Source organism: Macrobrachium nipponense, chromosome 17 (genome assembly GCF_015104395.2).
Source record: "Macrobrachium nipponense isolate FS-2020 chromosome 17, ASM1510439v2, whole genome shotgun sequence".
Taxonomy (NCBI): Eukaryota; Metazoa; Arthropoda; class Malacostraca; order Decapoda; family Palaemonidae; genus Macrobrachium; species Macrobrachium nipponense.
In genome coordinates this window covers 52,850,100-52,872,361 of record NC_087210.1, presented here as the reverse complement: position 1 = coordinate 52,872,361, position 22,262 = coordinate 52,850,100, and the positions used below count along the sequence as shown (strand labels likewise).

Here is a 22,262-nt window from a genome sequence, read left to right as displayed (position 1 = left end):
GCTGCCGTCGATCGAGACGATTCGTACGGACTTTTGCAATCCTGTAACGAACCTCTAGAGGATCGTTACATTCTACGTCTGTTGTTATAATAGGCTCTTTCTCGTAAACCCGAACAGGGACCGAGAGAAGATACTTCCTAAGATATGAGAGAGCTGTGGAAGATCAGAGTTGATATGGACCACTGGTTCCAAAAACTCGTTTCCAGGACTGGAGGGACGACAGAATTGCTTCCACTTCTTTCAGATTATGATCCAGGACATCTGAAACCCTCTCCAGATGCCGGCACCTTCTTTCTATCACCTCAAGTGATACTTAACGCACCGAGATATGTTCAGAATCATTCCTAGATCTTTAATAAAATTTCAGTTTCCCGTAGGAAAAAACTGTAGAGGTCTGAATTGCAGTCTATTCAGGGAAACAAACTTCTTTAGGAAGGAAATGGTCCCCAGCAAGCTCATCCATTCCTCACACAGTATGTTTACTTCCTAATAAAAAGGCTGCGCTTTGCCTAAGCAGGAGAGCATATAATAGTGAAATGTTGCGGTAGACTCGTAGTCCTATACCGTGCGGTAACGAGCACCGAAAGGAGTAAGAGATATCTCTGAGAACATAGTAAGGCAAAACGAATGCAATGTTTATTCATTCATGTAAGAAATCCCCTCAATCTTAGGCTAAAGTCCGTGATTGTAGGGCAGAGATACAGTTAGTCAGTCAATCCCGCAGGAGAGAGAGAGACGTAACTGCCAGCACAGAGACTTTTTCTAAACCTCTCGCTAGTCTCTCTTGAGAAGGAAATACTCGAAAACCCCGAGAATCCATCCGATCCCAGATAGACCAAGTTCTGGCTGGGGATCAGTTGGGACTTCTCGAGGTTCACGAGTAATCCTAATGACTTTATCAGGTTTAGTGTCACAGTCAGGTCCTCCAAACACTGTTTCTCTGACTTTTTGCTCTGATAAGCCGTCGTCTAGGTATAGAGATATACTGATTCCTTTCAGATGAAGCCATCTCGCCACATTTTTCAAAAGGTTCGTGAAAACCTGAGGCGCCGTAGACAGGCCGAAACACAAGGCTCTGAATTGGAAGATCCTTCCCCCCGTCATGAAACGGAGGTACTTCTTCGACGAAGGATGGATCGGGACGTGAAATAGGCGTCCTGGCGATCCAGAGACACCATCCTCCCCAATCCCCTTGGCGAAGAGCCGCAAGGACTGAAGCAGAGGTTTCCATGGAGAACTTCTGTTTCTGAACAAACTTGTTCAGAGCGCTGACATCCAGAACTGGTCTCCAGCCCCCAAGGCTTTCGCAACCAAGAAAAAAAAGACGATTGTAAAACCCTGGGAGCTTTGATCCAGCACTAGTTCTATAGCTCTCTTGTCCCACATCTGATCCACCATTTGTTGAAGAGTATCTTTCAAAACACAGGGTCCTTGTAATTGGCGGACAATTCCCTCGGAGTTGACGTCAGGGGCGGATTGTCCAGGAAAGGAAAGGAATGAGATATCCCTTCTGAAGCACCGACATCGACCAAGCGTCTGTGTCGATGAGAGTCCAGGCTTCCGCAAATCCCCGGAGCCTGGCACCTACTGGTGTTTGGAGGAGCGCCACTTCACTTTCTTTCCCCTTTTAAAGGGGCGGAACGAGGCTCGACCTCTCTTCTCGGTCGTTTTCCTTTTAGCGGTAACTCTAGTGGGAGGGCCTCCTCGAAAGGGCCGAACAGGAGTAGACACCCCTTTCTTTTCTCCCACCATCACTGGTCTCTTCTTCCTGGAAGATTGCAGGAGAAGATCCTGTGTCGCTTTCTCCGTCAGAGATCGGGAAATATCCCTCACCAACTGTGAAGGGAACAGAAAATCGACCTAGGGGCGAATAACAAAGCTGCTCTTTGCGAATGTGATACTGCTTTCGTCAAGGAAAGCGCTAAAAACAGATCTCTTCTTCAAGAGACCTGCTCCAAATAAGGAAGAAACTTCCCCTGAGCCGTCCTGCACCGCCTTGTCAATACATGACAAAATTGCAAGGAGTACGTCCGGTTCTAGCCCTTCAGGGGCATGAGCCTTCTTGGACATCACCCCAAGGGACCAATCTAGGAAGTTAAAGACTTCTAGAATGTGAAAAAGTCCCTTGAGGAGATGATCCAACTCTGAAAGACCCCAAGTAATCTTAGCAGCTGGTGAAGGGCTATGTCCCTCCTGGATGCATCTACCAGACTGGAAAAGTCAGCTTCAGCTGAAGCTGGGAGTGTGAGACCCATATTCTCCCCACCCAGTCTGGTACCAAATCCCTCTCTTGCCCCCGGAGTCTAGCGTAGGCATGCAAAACACTGTCCTTACTAGCTCTTTCTTAGTTAGCATCCAGCTATCCAGCGATTGCAGAGCTCTCTTCATAGAAATCGTCGGTCTCATCTTCAAGAAAGCCGACGATTTTGATTTCGGCGTCTTAGGAGCATGAAAAGAAAAAAAGTGAACGAGGCGAAGGAGGAGCGGCAGGGATCAATGCATCTCCGTATTCCTGGAGTAGGAGAGCTGTCAAAACTTTGTAGTTAGACAGTCCTTCTTTTGCCGTGAGACTCGTCCTCTGAGTCCTCTTCCAAAATCGGATCAGAAGGAGAGGCCACTCCTGTTCCGGGTCTTCATGTTCAAAACTCTCTCTACGGGAGACAAACTCCTAATAGGAGAGGGCTAAGAGAGTGTAAAGAGCTCCTATGCTTGGCTGGCTCTTCGTACTTGGCTGGCTCTTCGCGCTTGGCTGGCGCCTCGCGCCTGGCTGGCGCCTCGCGCCCTGGCTGGCGCCTCGCGCCTGGCTGGCGCCTCGCGCCTGGCTGGCTCGCGCCTGGCTGGCGCCTCGCGCCTGGCTGGCGCCTCGCGCCTGGCTGGCGTCTCGCGCCTGGCTGACTCCTCGCGCTTGGCTGGCGCCTCGCGCCTGGCAGGATCCTCGTGCCTGGCTGGCGTCTCGCGCCTGACTGACTCCTCGCGCTTCGGCTGGGCGGCCTCGCGCCTGGACTGGTGTCTCGCGCCTCTCAAAGCTCTCGCGCCTGACTGACGCCTCGCGCCTGGTTGGAGTCTCGCGCCTTTCTGGTGCCACATCCTTGTATGTCAGATGCTTGTCTGGCGCCTCACGCTTGGCTGAATCCTCACGCCCTGGTTGTTACCTCGCGCTCGGCTGAAGCTGCTGGTCTGGCAGACGTATCCCATCTGGAAGTATCCTCGCGCCTGTAAAGCGTTCTTTCTTCTCGCTTGTCTGACGCTCAAATCCTAGAAGACGCTTCTCGTCTGTAGGACGCCTCGCGCTTGACTGGCGCGACGCGCTTGTCTGGAGAATCAAAATCGTCCAAAGAGTCTCTATCCGAGTAATTCTCAAAAGACTCACGTCCCACAGGAGCCTCACTCCTGGCGGGAGAAGGAAGACGAGTCTTCTTGACCGGCAGTCTCACGTCTTTCTTACGAGGAGGATCCTTCGAAAGGACTCCTACCAAGGCGGATAGCTGTTCCTGCACCGCCAAAATGATCCTCTTGGAAGCCTCTCCTGCGTCTTCTTGAACGGGAGAGGGAGACCTCGAAGGCGTTTTGCCCACATCATGGGACGTCAAAACCCTCTTCGCCTTCTTGATGGAAAGGAGGCGCTTCTTCCGAAAAGCGTTCTGGGCTTGAATCCAACACAGGATCTCTCCAGTGCCTTTTCAGGGGCCTGGACAAGTCCGAATCCTTCCACCCTCGTTTAGGAGAGGGAGAAGCGGACGAAGAGAAGCACTCTCTGAGGACGCTTTTCCGATAGCGGTCCTGAGCAGTCTGTCTATATACAGCACCTGCTGAAAGGGGACGCCTGACCGGGGGGAATTCTCCACAACCTCCGTACGGCTTTCGACTTTCCTTCTCCTCTGGGCTTGGGAGCTTGGAAGAGGTCTAGGCCTGGGAGCGTCGCAGAGACGGTCAGGACGCCCCCTCCACAACACTGGGGACACTCACTTCACTATAATCACTTTCACAGTCCTTACCTTTCATGGTAGCCATTTTGGATCTCATCCTGTGAAGAGTAGCCTTCAGTTCAGCAATTTCCGAGGCCGAATCTGAATGTAAAGCCAGTGAGGGCCCTGATACAGAATCATAATTAAGAGGAGAGTTAGAATTATCCAAAGGCTCAATAGGCCTTGTACTACTACCCGCAATCTTAGATGCAGCCCTTCTGACTCTATCCCTTTCTAACTTCTTCAAGTAAGAAGTTAGAGTCTTCCATTCCTCAACATTCAACCTCTCAACACTCAGACCTTACAGACCTTACAGTTCGTTCGGGTTTGCCCCAGGTCCCTCAGTGTGAGGCGCCTCTAATGTCTACCAGAGAGTTGCTAGTACATCTTCCGGTATATTTTGCATCTTCCAATCTTGGATGGTCTGGATGCAGTTTAGATATTTGTCGAGCTTATTCTTAAACACATCTACGCTCACTCCTGATATATTCCTCAGATGAGCTGGCAACGCATTGAATAGACGCTGCATTATCGATGCTGGTGCGTAGTGGATTAATGTTCTGTGTGCTTTCCTTATTTTTCCTGGTATAGTTTTGGGCACTATTAATCTACCTCTGCTTGCTCTTTCCGATATTTTTAGTTCCATGATATTTTCTGTTATTCCTTCTATCTGTTCCATGCCTGAATTATCATGTAGCGTTCTCTCTCCTTCCCTAGACTATATAATTTTAAGGATTGTAGTCTTTCCCAGTAGTCTAGGTCCTTAACTTCTTCTATTCTAGCTGTAAAGGACCTTTGTACACTCTCTATTTGTGCAATATCCTTTTGATAGTGTGGGTACCATATCATATTGCAATATTCAAGTGGACTACGAACATATGTTTTATAAAAGGCATAATCATGTGTTCAGCTTTTCTTGTTTTGAAGTGCCGTAACAACATTCCCATTTTTGCTTTACATTTTGCAAACAGAATGGCTATTGATCATTGCATAACATGTTCCTATTCATCATCACACCAAGGTCTTTAACTGCTTCCTTATTTGTGTTAGTCTCATTATTAGGTCCCCTATATGCATATAGCTTTCCTTCTCTGTCTCCATAATTTATTGATTCAAATTTATCAGAGTTAAATACCATCCTATTTACCTCTGCCCAATCATATACTTTGTTAAGGTCTCTTTGTAGAGCGTTCCTATCTTCATCACAAGTAATTTCTCTACTTATTCTTGTGTCATCAGCGAAACTACTCACTACCGAATCCTTAACATTACTGTCTATGTCTTCAAATCATAATAACAAACAATATTGCAGCTAGCACCGTACCTTGTGGCACACCGATATTACCTTGGTTTCATCCGATTTCTCATCGTTTGCAATAACTATCTGTTTTCTGTTGTGTAAAAATTCTTTTAAACCATCTTCCTACTTTATCTAACGATATTGTGTTTTCTAATTTTCTGACAGGTGTTTAGAAATAGAACAATCAAATCCCCTACATTTGCGACATACAGTGTGAGGAATCAACCGAAGCTTTCGGTATCCTCACCTTGCAGCCTACATTCACCACATTCTCACACAAACACTTGAATCAGACATTCTTGAAGAAAAATCAAAAGCAAGTCCAAATCCAGTCCACAGTAGCGAATGCCAAAACAACGATCCAGGTACGTCACCAAAAGTCCACAAAAGATGATCAATTGTCTAGAAAAGCGAATTCCAGTCAAGAGGTGGCAGCAACGATGTTGATACCACCGGCGACAGAAAATATGAGTAGAAAACGGGAATGGTTCCTAGTCCTGCCGCCCAGGCAGGCCGGTAGATCACCTGACCTACCTGTAGCGAGTGGCGCGAAATTTGAATTTCTGTCGGGGACGACGGAGTCTTAGCTATGTATATATCTGACAGATAAGTTGATTGTATGAAAACATTTTTCCCCTGTTCCCTCTTCTCCAAAAGCCAAGCGTTCACTTTCTTGATAGCTTTCTTAGCCGAAATCGAGAGACGAGCGCGTGAATGAGGACGAGGGAGTCAGGCTTACTGTCCTTTTTCCACTGCGAACTAGGAGAAACTGGAACGGAAGGCGCAAAAGAATCTCCAAAGTTGTCAACGAAGGATCGTAAAAGGATTTTATACCCCGACAAATGCTTGTCTTTTTCTGTAAGTACTTCTCCTTCTTCCTCCAAATCCGAATCGACGAAACTGGCGAACATTCCATCGGAAGAGGAATCCTGTTCGGCGAAGTCACACCCTGATGCGTCCGAGGAGGGTGTGAGAAAGCAGGAGAAGACGTCTGAGCCTGTACTGAGACGAATCCGGGCGGCTGAGCTGGCGGCTGCTTGTTCGTTGGCTGCGTTGGCGGCTGAGCTGGCGGCCGCGCTGGCGGCTGAGCTGGCGCTCGAGCGAGAGCCTGACGTGGCGCCATAGACGGAGTCAGGAAAGGAGTCCGACCAGGCGCCTGAAGTGGCGTCTGAAGAGGAGTCACATGGAGAGTCTGAGCCTGAAGAGGCGACTGAAAAGGAGCCTGCGAAGAGGACTGCACAGTAGTCTGCGGAAGATGTAAGGCGATCGGGAGCGCATTCGGGGACGAAAAGAGACTTGCCAAAAAGCTCCAAGATACTGCCTAACTTGGCATTCATCTGTTCAAACACCGAAGGTTGAGGATCCACCGACGTAGAAGGCGCGGGAGGCGTAGAAGGATGATCCACAAACACGTCTGGAGCCGCAGGAGTTATCGCTTGAGGAGGCTCTGGAGAAGGCTCCGAAGGAGTGTGCGTGTTCGGCTTCTCCACTTCTATGAGAGAAGGGCGATAAATCGAAACCGCCGGAGAAAAAGCTTCAGGAGCTCCTCCCAAAAACTACAAGAAGGTTCAGCAGCCGCCACCTTCTTGGGAACCGCAGCAGCGCCGAAACATCGCGAGACCTTTTCAGCGGTCTAGAAGTCTTATTACGCCAACCTCTATATGAGGAAACATCTGAAACTAGAGTCGCTTGACGAAAAACACTTCCTCACAACACCTTTCCAATGGTGAGCGACAGCATCCTGGGATACGGCTACAGGATTGCTTGAGGGGGCGGCTGCTCGGGAGCAGATCCCGCTCGCCTCCCTTCGGTTTTCGGCATGCCTCCTCCCAGGATCTGGGGAGTTTGACAGGGGCCTAGACCTAGGAGAACGAACGGGCCGAACAACCACCTCTCCACTACACTTGCACTAAATAATTTATCACACTTAACTACCACTTCTTGCACTGTCTCACCCATTTTCTGCATAGTGGTGAGGAAAGAGACAATTTCGAGTCCATATCGGCTCGTAATACTGACACGGGTGGATCGGGATCGGGAGATACAGATTCGAGGGCAGGAGCAACCACTACGGGGTTAATAGGAACCGGATTACAGAATTCAGAGGAATATCCTGGCTACTCACTGACTTAGAAGAAGATCTCTGTGAAGCCTTTCTGATTCTATCTTTTTCTAACTTTCTCATATACTTTCCCAGTGCCTTCCACTCCTGAGATGTTAGAGACTTACATTCTTCACACGTATTCTCAAAAGAACATTCACGTCCCCTACAACTAACACAAGTAGAATGAGGATCAAGTGAAGCTTTAAGAAGTCTAGTCTTACACCCACTACTACACACCCTATACTGAACAGAGCCGGTGTCAGACATCGTGAAGAATTGAAAATAATTCCTAAAAAGGACAACAATATCAAAACCAAAATAATTATAGCGCTAGCAAAAAGATCAGTAAACTCAAGGTACATCACCAAAAGGAGAAAACCAAGATGATCAAATCCAAATTCCAACCAGCAGAGGAACCGTGTTACCGGTTCCAACGGCAGGAAACACTTCTGATTTATTGTTGGTAATGGTCCCGGTACCGGTAGAGGGCGGGAGTAGAGGGATCACCTGTCAAACCATTAGCGCTACCGCGAATTTCAAATTCTGCCGTGACGTCAGGAGACGACAGCTATATGTAACCACCGGGTAAGTTATATAAGTGAAAAACTATGTTACGTCACTGACCAGCAGAGATGAATTGATCCCTTTAACATTGTTGTACCTATTCTTCCCAGAAAGTGGGCTAAGATAGTTATTAAAACCCAAAACAAAAGAACACTATGTACTGGGAATTTCAAAATTTCGAGCTGCCTTTAAACTAGAAATTAATGGCTAAAATAATCAATATTCATCTTTCTCAACTTATCAGATCCAACAAACTGATTCCATTCTAGGCTATAATTTTGTTTTATCTACATATATTACAATATTTTTATGGATTATGTGTGTGGATGGTAGCAATTAGGAGACAGGTTGCAATACTATGTTTATTTCTCTGATATCATGATTAGTTGTTTTAATATACTGTAGTGTAGTGATTAAGTTCTTATCTAAATGGCAGAAGCACTTATGTACAATTCATCAATTTTCGAAATGCTTTCAGGACCATTTTTTTGGCTTATTAAATCACAATTTTAGAAGCAATATGAAGTTTTTATTGTAAAATGATATTGTTATGATACTAATAGTTTGTTCATACTTACCTGGCAGATATATATATAGCTGTATTTTTCTGAAGTCCGACAGAATTTTAAAAACTTCCGACACACCGCAGTGGTCGGCCAGGTGGTTAGTACCCATTCCCGCCGCTTTGGGAGGCGGTATCAGGAACCATTCCCATTTTCTATTCATAATTTTTATTTCCACTGTCCCTGAGGGGAGGTGGGTGGGTACTTGATTATATATATCTGCCAGGTAAGTATGAACAAACTTTATTGTATCATAACAATACATTTGTTTCATGAAAATTACCTGTCAGATATATATATAGCGAATCCCACATTTGGAGGTGGGAAGGGACAGAATAGAAGGATTTTGGGAAACAAATGCATGCAGATGATTTACATCTTGGTTCCACCTGTTAGCATAGCTGGCTTCGTGGTTACTGCCACGTAAGTCTGCTTGTGCTACTAGAGTTGCCAGCGAGGTAGAGACCTATATAGTCTGGTGCACTCCAGATGATCTGTCAACAGGGGGCGAGACCACGACGTGATAGACCTATTGACCATACCATGATGGCTAAGAAGTAAAATAAATATATATATATATATATATATATATATATATATATATATATCACCACCTGACCAACCTAGCCAAAGTTAAGGTGTTTTGAACTAAGGCTTATGAGTTAAGAAGTCGCCGTTGTCGGCGACTCAACAACTAAATTAAGAGCTCTTCCTTACCATTTTCTACAGGATAGGAAGAGTGGTACTTCTTGCCCCCAAGATTGTGTCTGCAGACACGTATGGCCCTAGCGCAGCAGATCTCATATGCCATCTTCACATCTCGCAGGGAGTGTGAAGTGAACACAGAGTTGCTTCGCTAAAACATGGTACTCAGGATGTTGCTGAGTGCCATGCTCTGTTGAAATGCTTCCGAGGCCGCGCCCTCACCTCGTGAGCATTCAGATAAAAAGATTTCAAATCTTTGTGCAAACACAATGAAGGAGCATTTTTGAAAGAACTCCTTAACACTAAAGCCAGGGTGTGTTCTTCGATATGGGCAAGTCTGGTCTTTTTCGGAACACTGCAAGATTGCCCGAATGACTTCGACTTTCTTTCTTGGGTTTTATGTAGATAAAACTTGAGAGACCCGACAGGCTACAGGACTCTCTCTGGCTCCTGCCCACTAACTTGTGCCATCCTTGCTTCCAAGCTCCTGGCCCAAGGACAAACGGGTTTCCATTCTTAGGCCACAACGGAAGGGTTAGAGAGCACACCGCCTTGTGTTCTCTAAAGCCAAAACTTGTGACGATGGCTTAAAAATTTCACTAACTCCTTTTTGTCGTATCTAGGGTGGTTAGAAGAAGGAACCTTCCTGATCACATGCAAGAAGTTAACAGGTAGGAGAAGGTTCGAGTGCTTTGACATCAAGAACTTCAGACTACGTCTAAGTTCCATATTGAAAGCTTCGATCTGGGACATGCACAGTCAGTCCGTCTGTACTAAAGTCAGGTGACGACCAGTTGACCAGTCAGACGAATCAAGGACAGCAAGGCTGTACCCTGAAGACCATAAGGCACTATTCTTCGCTGAAGGATGAGTGTCTGGACTTGGCCTGGGCGATTCAATCTAAGCAAACCTTGGGGTGTATCAACGCAACCAACGTCGTCTAGCCGAATCAAACTCCTGACTACGAGGCCTTACTGGTGCCAGGAGAAAGGGAGCGAGGAGCAAAAAGGCGATTCAGTTTCCCGAAGGAAGAATGCCTGACAGTCCAACCTGGTCTCATGTTACACGATCATCGGGGGTGTATAAATGCAACCGACTTCGTCAACAAGAAACTCAGGGCTACTATATGTCGCCTGATCTCGCACGAGTGTCTGACTCCGAGAAAACAGGTGAGACAAAAAGTAGATGGTGAGCGAGTTTCGAGATTCCACAGAACTCAAAGATCGTGAAGGGCTTTGTTGTTTGACAGACGCAAATCTCTGAGCCCAAAGGCCGTCAACAACATATTTGCATATTCTTTAATAGTTGTGACTGCCAGCTTATCCCATTCTTCAGACGGAAATGGAAGACGGTAATCTTATTCTGTCACATCTCGATAGTCTGAACGTAGTCAGACTCAGAGCGGAGAGGTTATAGGTACCTTTCGAGTTAGAGTAGACCGACTCTCTCGAAAAGGTCCTTGGAAAGTGATCTAGGAAGTATGTGACCTCTGTGAATCCAGGATCCTGAAAGGCCAACATGGGGCGATCAGCGTCATTGTCGCTCCCTGTGACGTCATAAATCCTTTTATTTACATTTCCCTTTAAAAAAAAAAAAAAAAAAAAAAAAAAAAAAAGGGCCGGATTGGGAAAAAAAAAAAAAAAAGGGGAAAAGAGACTAAACATTCCATCCCGTTCAATATCATAGGATGGCGTTTTATGGTACCAATCCCGGATCGAGAATAAGGGAGCAGAGAAGAAGAAGCCTCTTCGTCCTCAACATATCGAAAGAAGAAGAATTAAAGGGCGTCCCTGAAGTCTACACAACTCTCAACTTACTTCTAAAGAAAGATTCCACTCGGAAGTGAATAGTTGCTGCCGTCGATCGAGACGATTCGAACGGACTTTTGTAATCCTGTAAACGAACCTGTAGAGGATCGTTACATTCTACGCCTGTTGTTATAATAGGCTCTTTCTCGTAAACTCGAGCAGGGACCGAGAGAAGATACTTGTTAAGAAATGAGAGAACTGTGGAAAATCAGATTTGATGTGGACCACTGGTTTTCCAAAAACTCGTTTCGAGGACTGGAGGGATGACCGAATTGCATTTACTTCTTTCAGGACATCTGAAACTCTATCCAGATGTCCGGCACCTTCTTTCTATCATGACGCACTGAGAGATGTTCAGAATCATTCCTAGACCTTGAATAATATTTCAGTTTCCCGGTAGGAAAAAACTGTGGTCTGAATTGCAGTCTATTCGGGGAAACAAACTTCTTCAGGAAGGAAATGGTCCCCAGCAAGCTCATCCATTCCCTCCCCGAGTATGCTTACTTCCCTAATAAGGCTGCGCTTTGCCTAAGCAAGAGAGCATATAAAAGTGCAATGTTGCGGTAGACTCGTAGTTCTATACCGTGCGGTAACGAGCACCGAAAGGATTAAGAGATAACTCTGTTGAACATAGTAAGGCAAAACGAATGCAACATTTATTCATTCACGTAAGAAATCCCCTCAATCTTAGGCTAAAGTCCGTGATTGTAGGACAGAGATACAGTTAGTCAGTCAATTCCGCAGGAGACATAACCGCCAGCACAGAGATACGGTTAGTCAGTCATCCCGCAGGAGAGAGAGACGTAACCTACAGCGCATGACAGCGCACGATCTGTTACTGGCTCGGTTGGACAGTCAGACACAAGCAGCAGCCAGCAGCTTACGAATGTCGTCTCTTAACTTTATGTCTGGGTGTTGCCAGCTACCCTATTCTACGAAGAAATAGGTCCGTTATTTTTTGAGCAAAAAGACTCTCAAGCTGGTATATTTAAGCGAAACAGAAAACGCTAAATATATAGATGCGTTTGTGTCGTCAGAACACTACCATACAACGGTAAAAGATAAATCGGAAACTCCTGGAAGGCTGCAGGGAGTAACGATTAAATGTCCTTAAATAGACAATAGACCTCTCGGTTGCCATCCGAAGAGGTAACTACAGCAAGCGTATATGACTGAACCAACCAGAAGTAAAATAACGCAAGGCAAAATATGAAATTATATCACAATAAAGTTTGTTCATACTTACCTGGCAGACATATATATAGCTGAATTCGGAAATACAGCTACATACATATCTGACAGGCAAGTTTCATGAACAAAACTTAAGAGAATCGAAGCAGTCAGCTGAAGCTTCTTATGTTATTGGACATAAGCGTTCATTGACGTAGTCTACAAGTCTATTTCTTGTACGAGTCTGCGAATGACTGAATGAGAGCTCTTTCCGAATCTTGTCAATAAGAGCTTATTTGCTTACGCAATATCAAGTTAATGAGATGTTTGTCAATGAGAACTAACCCATTTACGGACAAAGAGATATTTTGTCAATGAGGGGATACCCACTTACTTGACAAAACGATAGTAAATATTGTCAATGGGGGAAAGTCACTGAATTGACAAAACGTAATCCTCCAGGAAGTCGAGCATTTAATTTTTCCGATTCCCGTCTCAAACGAGGAAGGGGCAAGAATCCTGTTAAGACTGGGCTTACGGCAGGTAGAACGACGATGTTCAATTCGGCAGCGTAGTCCCGACTAGAAACTAACAAAATCTATCATCTGAAAAACCCTTTCAGATGGGCTAAAAGCTTGTAAAATTATCCTGGGAAGAGGAAGAAACTCTCCAACCAGCTTCCTCTCCCGTATCACAACTAATGCCTGCTAAATCTTAAAATTTATTGGCAGTATGGCAAAGGAAGTCCTGTCTTGCGCTTTCCTGAAGAGCGTCCTTTTGATGAGTGCCTTTGCAAGAATCCTACTGAACGTTGCCGATAGTCCTGACGTGCAGGACATCGAGCCTTACATAACCCGTAACTGCCTTATCGCAAAGTCTTGACTGCGGTAGTGGCAACTTAAATTTATTGGCAGAATGGCAAAGGTTGCGGTAGAGCAAACGAATCTTCCCTTGAGCTTTCCTTAACTCCATCCACCTATGCGAAAAGCAATATTAATTGACAGAGACCTCTTGAATTCACGAAACCCGATGTCTTGCTGGGTTTCGAAGAAGAAGTTGTCTGTTCACTTTAAGCTTCCTCCGAAGCACTGCCTACTTCATTCTTTGCAGGTTGCTTTGAAGGTGAGGTAGAGGTATCTTTAGAGGCCCATATCTGAAACAAAGAGCTTGAAGAGTTCAACAGAAACGTTCAGCCAGGCGACACCCTGGCGTGCGTGGTGGCACGCTCGGCGTCCACTGGCGCGCGCTCGGCGTCCACTGGAGCACGCTCGGCGTCCACTGGCGCGCGTGCTCGGCGTCCACTGGTCGCGCAACCCCCCCCGCTTGGCCTGCACCCGTGCGCGCCTGGAGTCCATCCGAGCGTCCCGGGCGTCCGCTCAAAATCAAAAGCTTCTGCTACTATGACTTCTTTTACGTATTTCTCGGTGGAAAGACGGACACGAGTTCAGGCGACGTTCGCCTTCTTACTTCTCACTGAAACGCATAACGAGAGATTAGAGAGAGAGAGGAGGACGTGAAGGCGTCCTCTTCTATAAAGCTTCTATTTAGAGGGCGCGAGTCCTTCCGAAAGCTCCAACCCCTGCATGGGGAGGACGCTTCGGAGGACGAGAAGCAATCTTTCAGGATTCGTGCATGCGCACGGCACTTTGGCAGTCTGGGGATTTTCATCAGAAACTGCCGAAGGCACGCCAGATCGGTGGGGGGGGGTTTCCTTGTAACCCTCCTTAGGCTTTGTTTCGACATGCTCCCTCCCCGGGTCCTGGGAGTCAGCAGAGGTCCCGGCCTAGAGGCGAAACGAGGGTATCACTGCACTTCTGCACTTCACTTTTACTCTCTAAAGCAAGCACTTTCGATTCTAAGTTACGAATCGAAAGAGAATCAGAGAAAGGGCAATTCCTCTACAGGACACTGCTTAGGGCCCGAAGGCAACACTGCAGGGTTAGGAGTAACAATTACAGAAGTAGCACTTCACAGCAATGAAGGAGATCGAGCACCTCTCGTAGACATATTCATAGCCCGTAGGCCATACTACAGGGTTAGGCAAAATAAAGTCTACAGGAAGGTTAGCAGGTTCACTACCCTGACTTTTGTTACTGATTAATTGCGTACATACGAATCATACGTCTTCCTTACGGAATTAGACATGTTTACTGATTAATTGCGTACATACGAATCATACGTCTTCCTTACGGAATAGACAAAGGTCTCACACTCCTTACATGACAAATCTCAACAAAGAAGCAAGACCCATACCCTCGTGCATACCAAGTGCGGATCTACCGAAGCTTTCGTAGCCACAACCCTACCTTTGCAGACAACCCCGTCTGAAACTAGCCTAACTAGATTCAGATATTTTATGCAAAAAACAATGAATCAAATTAATTCAAATCAATTTAAGATAGCGTATGCCTAGCCACAAATCCCACAAATCCAAGTAAATAAATCAAAAGACAATTAGGATACTTAGCGGCAATGAAGTTTTCCAAATCCTAAGACGGAGGTACTGAAAACAGGTGTTTTCAGCACCGGCGACAGAAAAATTATGAATAGAAAATGGGAATGGTTCCTGATACCCGCCTCCCAGCGGCGGGGAATGGGCTATAACCACCTGGCCGACCACTGCGTGTGTCGGAAGTTTTTAAAATTCTGTCGGACTTCAGAAAAATACAGCTATATATATATCTGACAGGTAAGTTTCATGAACAAACTAATATTGTAATACCTACCTTGAACACCTGAATAAGCAACCCTGGTCACTTACCAGCCCGAACCATCATTTATTAAAAAATTTACCAAATCTTTGGTTAAAATAAACGATCAGTGTTTCCAATCTCCTGGCAAAAACCCTCGTTACCTAGTTACCAGCCCACCCGCTGGTAGCCCTGCCTCAACAGGCCGGTCACACCTGCCCTCTCACGTCAATCATAACTCAATAACTCTGTATGAGAGGGGAGGAGGGTGGGAATCATTCAGGTGTTCAGGTAGGTATTACAATATTAGTTTTACAATAAAAACTTCATATTGCAATACACCCCCACCCCCTGAACACTGAATAAGCCCGATTAACAAACATTAATTTGGAGGTGGGGAATCAAATCTACCCGGCCCTACACTGTACCAGTTTGTCAGTCAATATTTTTAAATTGAGTACGCGGGTCAGTCTCAAGTTCATTTGTCACTCGTCCAAACTAATCTCCCATGTGTGGCCTTCTAGGCCTCCCATAATGGAGGGAAAAAACTCCCTGCACCTCTACCCTAAGGTCAAAACTCATTGAGTGCGGGAGGGATACAAACCTGTTTCCTCTCAGCTGGCTATGTGCCTCACCTGAATAGAGGAAAAACAAAATGAAGACCTCCCATGTGGCTCTCGTCCTCTCATGTATGGAGGGAATCTGAAGACCTCCCAGTGGCTCTCGGCCCCTCATGTATGGAGGGAAACTGAAGACCTCCCATGTGGCCTTAGGCCTCTCATGTACGAGAGACAACCATGTCCATCGGTGCATCTGCGACGGTGTCATCGATCGTAGTGATGTCCTCTCTTGTAGTGTTGTACCTGCCTGTCTGTACTCTGCCTGGTTTGGCACTTGGAAGAATACCCTCAGATAGACCCAGACATGTTCTTTCCTATCTGTCCTAATACTTAAAATCCTCTCGTGATATATCATATCATGAATACCTTATACATATTCCTAATATTCGCTCCCTACTCTAATACTAACTCAGACAGCAAGATTGTTGGGTTTAAAAATAGAATTTAGGCCAATGGCCGAGTATTGGGACCTATGAGGTCAGTCAGCGCTGAAGGGAAATTGACAAAGTTTGAAAAGGTGTGACAGGAAGAAAAACCTCTGTTACACAATGAGTCCAGTGTTAGGAGAGCATGGAAAATAGGATGAGAGAATATGAAATCAGAAAAGTAAGAGAGAGAGAGAGAGAGAGAGAGAGAGAGAGAGACAAATACAATCGTCTAGGATAAAGAGAGAATATAAAATCAGGGAAGTGAGAGAGAGAGAGAGAGAGAGAGAGAGAGAGACGAGAGAGAGATAGAGAGAGAAATTACAATTCGTCTAACATCTCCACCTCCGTAAATTGCACCCTCTTCTAAGTTAAAAGGGTATTATCTTAACGATAATATACTCGTATAACTCCGTACAGCTATGAACAACCGAACGAGAACTTGTTGCTAATGCGATCGACTCCTATAACAACATCCGTTATTGTATTCATCCGCGTGCGACGGTAATTACTGTATTCATGTTATAAATGCAGCTGAAGCTAATAAGGCAAAATTATGTGCATCAGCAACCTGGACAGAAGTCCCGAGCTTTTGTATGAATTCAAACGCAGCTGTGGTAAAAGAAACTAATAGCATGAAAGAGCTCATTACTGTTGTTTTCACACAGACAAAGGATTAATAAAGTATATAAAGTGTAAGGTCGTAATACCTATGAAAACGAGTGAAAACGAACGGAATCCTAAATTTAACGCCATCTAACCCGAGGGAAAAACTAGCTTCCAATGAGACGTATCAGTCAAATTTTGGTCTTAAATTACATCGTAAGACGAACAGTATGACTTTGTTCCATAAGTTAAGTATCCAGATATTCATTAATATGCTAACTAGGGACAAAAACATTAGCCGAGACCAAGTGATATGGTTGAATCTGAGCCAAGGAAAAAACAGACTAGCCGGCATCTTGTCTGTCTAAGCCACACGTCCTTACAATAGTGCTGTTTGACGACAAGCTAGTGTAATTGTAATTTAATTGAAAAGTAATAAAATAATATTTAAAGGTAATTAAATTAACTTTAATATGCCTAATATTAATTTCAGTTGTCATTGTAATTTGATAATATGACTGGTAATAATTTTGTAAACTGTAATTGACATAAGCGCAATGTAATTACTGACGGCAATAGTCTGTTAAACGTATGAAGAAGTCATACATAAGAATTCCTTATATCTGACATCTGATTTATATGCCCCAAGATAGATACCTCATTGACTATGTTAAATGTCAACATAGTTGAACGCACGTCTCCTTCAAGACGTTTGTACAAACTTGGCATAAGTGAGAGTGTTGTTAAGTTAGTCCATTTTAGGCAATCAGGAGAGGATGATATGCATACGGCGACGCAAACCTGTATTCGTCATCCGCTGATTCAGCGTGAATGACTGCCGAGTTAGTGTTTATACTACGCTAATATGATGATACTATAATACAATTATAATGCTTAGTCGGACAGAATCCGATCTTCATTCTGTTCGATTACATTCATATTGATTATCCTCAAATCGGATTCTCGTTCGTTTTCAATTACACCTGTACTGAATTATCCAAAGTCAGAATGCCTTGAGCCTACAGCATTAGCCAATATAAAAATAACTACCGATATGTTGTACAGCAAATACTTTAGGCTAGGCTAGGCTACTGAATATGCATACGATATTATCATCGTGAAAACTAGGCTAACCGTAGTTAATTTTATTCGATTTCTCTCCATACTGAATATCGTAAGTCAATATGCATTGAAACGGAGAATTAGTTGATATTAACAATTATCATATCGTATAAGTAGAGGAAAGTAACCTTAAAGACGAAGGAGCATATCTGAAAGACCAACCGACGGCCTAAAAGCTTCTGATGCCAAGGAACTCGAAGCAGGAAAAAGCCTAAAGATGCTCTAAGGACACTGTGCCTCTATAAACTACAGGTACTATCCGACTTACAACCTACCTAATCGACACTACGACCACTCGTACTACAACCTTACTTCAGACAGTTTGACACATTGAGTTACTTGGCACTGCATCTCATGAGAACTCATCTCACTCGGCATGAGAACTCTCATCACTCAGGCCATGAGAACTCTCATCCACTCAGGCAGCATCAGTTTGAGTTACCCTGCCCTATCTGCAGCATCATTTGGTATTAACTGTACTGTAGACTGAATTGCAAACCAATTTACGTAAGAATCGACTTCTGACATGCATGCAAGAACCTAACCCCTTGTAACTCAATGCCTGATTGTACGTAATATATACTATTACATAAATGATTAAAATGTATTAGTAGAAGTACATTATGTAAAAAGATTGAAATAATGATTGTACGTATTAAATTACAGTACTAAGTAGGCACTTACTATGTAGCAAAGGTTGATAGTATACCCTACCCAGTATGTTGGCCACTTTCTAAGGTTCGACTTACATCCATTCCGACTTACAACCAGTGGGTCGGAACAAACTTGGTTGTAAGTAGGATAGTACCTGTACTACTTTTAATAGAAAACCGACCCGAAGAAGCCTGCACTTCTCTTCCTAAACTAAACACTATGTAGCCTATTATCCCTACTCGTCTATATCTGACCTAAGTTTTTATCATCCTGAGAACTTACACATCGAGGGAAGGGAATCTGCTACCAACACTGCCTGCTCCGCACCAGGGGGGACGGCGGATCCTGCCCTGTGGGCTTGCGGATCCCCATAACCCCCAGCACCGGTTAGGGCTGGTTCTGGAAAAAGGCCAGGGGAGCTGGGAAAAGAACGATTAGTAATTTCAGTATCCCTATTGCTCGATCTATCCTCACTTAATCTTGACATAAAATCGGTAAGAGATGTCATACTCTATGTCAGCCTACTCTCAAGTCTCTTAAAGACCACTGTCTCTAAGTCTTTATCTTGATCTACGTTAGTCTCTTCCTGCCTACACTTCTTAATACGAGACCTTTCCTATGTTTGAGATACCCTAACATCTGGTCCAAAGACCACTCCTGACATTCCAAACATCTGGTCTTTACATTATATTGAACAGGCCTACAATTTACGCATAAGGAATGACTATCGTGTCATAGGGTACTCATCCTTTTCTTGCATTGTTGGCAAAGACGATACGTTGTTGAACTTCCGCTCGTCGTTTTCTGTGATGTCGTGGCCGAGAATGCAGTAGTCGTTGTCGTAGCTTGTGTTGTTTCTTCCTTTACAAAATCAATGTCTGATGACAAGGTATTAAAAGCAATCCAACCGTAATCCAAAGGGATGCATAATTCGTCACCAAAATCAATAAAATCAAAGGTGCAAATGAAGGCCGAGCAAGACCAAAAAGGAGTTCGCTGTGGATACATCTGTACTCCACCGCGAACGATAAGTGACTGACGTGAGAGGGCAGGTGTGACCGGCCCGTGAGGCAGGGCTACCAGCGGTGGGCTGGTAACTAGGTAACGAGGGTGTTTGCCTGGAGATTGGCAACACTGATAGTTTATTTTAACCAAAGATTTGGTAAATTTTTAATAAATGATGGTTCGGGCTGGTAAGTGACCAGGGCTTATTCAGGTGTTCAGGGGGTGTATTGCAATCCATCTTTTTCTGTTAATCTCATGTTTTCAAAATTTCAAAGATATCCCTTAACTACATTTGAAAGTAAATACGAGACAATATTGAAAGTAAATACAAGACAATATTTCCTACCTTGTTGTCTTCAGAAAGCCAAGATTCAGCAAGATTACATGCTCCAAACTCTTTTTCACATACAAGGCATGTACGCTGACCTTTGCAGCCACAGGGTCTCGGATGAAACATGCTGACAATTAATGTTGTATATAATCAATTCTTCTGTTAGAAAGTCACTTTCTCGTCATTCACTACACTACAACTTAGTTCACAGGTTTTCCATGATGTAATTGTATGTCTCCTTCCTATTCACATGATTTTCGTGTCTATATTTCCTGGAAGAAAAAAGAAAAACTTAAATTTTATCTTATTATGACTTCAAAAAACAGTGGATGTATGGTATCCCAATTTTAATCAACCTGTTATGGGGAAAAAATTACGAACCACATCTATTAACATTTTCCAACCACTGCTCATATACACCAGTACTACACACTACTGTATAAAAACTTCTACCGCAATTCTGATGCACTGACACACTAATTACAGGCAGTCCCCGGGATATGACGGGGATTCCGTTCTTGAGACGCGTTGTAAGCCGAAAATCGTAAGCCGGAACATCGTCAAAAATCCTAAGAAAAATGATATTGTTATGATACAATAAAGTTTGTTCATACTTACCTGGCAGATATATATATAGCTGTATTTTCTGAAGTCCGACAGAATTTTAAAAACTTCCGACACACCGCAGTGGTCGGCAGGTGGTTAGTACCCATTCCCGCCGCTGGGAGGCGGGTATCAGGAACCATTCCCATTTTCTATTCATAATTTTTATTTCCACTGTCCCTGAGGGGAGGTGGGTGGGTACTTGATTATATATCTGCCAGGTAAGTATGAACAAACTTATTGTATCATAACAATATCATTTTGTTCATGAAACTTACCTGTCAGATATATATATAGCTGAATCCCACCTTTGGAGGTGGGAAGGGACAGAATAGAAGGATTTTGGGAAACAAATGCATGCAGATGATTTACATCTTGGTTCCACCTGTTAGCATAGCTGGCTTCGTGGTTACTGCCACGTAAGTCTGCTTGTGCTACTAGAGTTGCCAGCGAGGTAGAGACCTATATAGCTGGTGCACTCCAGATGATCTGTAACATTGGGGCGAGACACGACGTGACTAGACCATATTGACCATACCATGAGGGCTAAGAAGTAAAATAAATATATATATATATAAATATATATATCACCACCTGACCAACCTAGCCAAAGTTAAGGTGTGTTAACTAAGGCTTAAGAGTTAAGAAGTCGCCGTTGTCGGCGACTCAACAACTAAATTAAGAGCTCTTCCTAACCATTTTCTACAGGATAGGCGAGTGTACTTCTTGCCCCCAAGATTGTGTCTGCAGACACGTATGGCCCTAGCGAGCAGCAGATCTCATATGCCATCTTCACATCTCGCAGGGAGTGTGAAGATGAACACAGAGGTTGCTTCGCTAAAAACAGGTACTCAGGATGTTGCTGAGTGCCATGCTCTGTTGAAATGCTCCGGGGACCGCGCCCTCACCTCGTGAGCATTCAGATAAAAAGATTTTCAATCTTTGTGCAAACACAATGAAGGAGCATTTTTGAAAGACTCCTTAACACTAAGCCAGGCTGTCTTCGATATGGGCAAGTCTGGTTCTTTTCGAACACTGCAGATTGCCGAATGACTTCGACTTTCTTGAGTTTTATTGTAGATAAAACTTGAGAGACCCGACAGGCACAGGACTCTCTCTGGCTCCTGCCCACTAACTTGTGCCATCCTTGCTTCCAAGCTCCTGGCCCAAGGACAAAACGGGTTACCATTCTTAGGCCACAACGGAAGGCTTAGAGAGCACACCGCCTTGTGTTCTCAAAAGCCAAAACTTGTGACGATGGCTTAAAATCTCACTAACCCTCTTTGTCGTATCTAGGGTGGTTAGAAGAAGGCCTTCCTGATCACATGCAAGAAGTTAACAGTAGGAGAGGTTCGAATGCTTTGACATCAAGAACTTCAGACTACGTCTAAGTTCCATATTGAAAGCTTCGATCTGGACATGCACAGCAGTCCGTCTGTACTAAAAGTCAGGTGACCGACCAGTTGACCAGTCAGACGAATCAAGGACAGCAAGGCTGTACCCTGAAGACCATAAGGCACTATTCTTCGCTGAAGGATGAGTGTCTGGACTGCCTGGGCGATTCAATCTAAGCAAACCTTGGGGGTGTATCAACGCAACCCAACGTCTGTCAGCGAATCAACTCCTGACTCGAGCTTCTGGTGCCGGAGAAAGGAAGCGAGGAGCAAAAAGGCGATTCAGTCCCGAAGGAAGAATGCCTGACAGTCCAACCTGGTCTCATGTTACACGATCATCGGGGGTGTATAAACGCAACCGACTTCGTCAACAAGAACTCAGGGCTACTATATGTCGCCTGATCTCGCACGAGTGTCTGACTCCGAGAAAACAGGTGAGACAAAAAGTAGATGATGAGCGAGGTTCGAGATTCCACAGAACTCAAAGATCCGTGAAGGGCTTTGTTGTTTGACAGACGCAAATCTCTGAGCCCAAATGCCGTCAACAAACATATTTGCGTATTCTTTAATAGTTGTGACTGCCAGCTTATCCCATTCTTCAGACGGAAATGGAAGACGGTAATCTTATTCCTG

General features: G+C 44.6%; 1 protein-coding gene across 1 annotated transcript in view; it reads right to left on the bottom strand.

The window, feature by feature from the left end:
• The window catches only part of LOC135196227 (alpha-ketoglutarate-dependent dioxygenase alkB homolog 4-like), a 100,462-nt gene that overhangs the window by 69,243 nt on the left and 8,957 nt on the right, over positions 1-22,262 (bottom strand). Inside the window, exon 2 of the mRNA XM_064222873.1 lies at positions 19,648-19,904. Within this exon, the coding sequence (XP_064078943.1) occupies positions 19,648-19,758 (111 nt within the window). The 5' untranslated portion in view covers positions 19,759-19,904. The remainder of the gene's footprint in view (positions 1-19,647; positions 19,905-22,262) is intronic.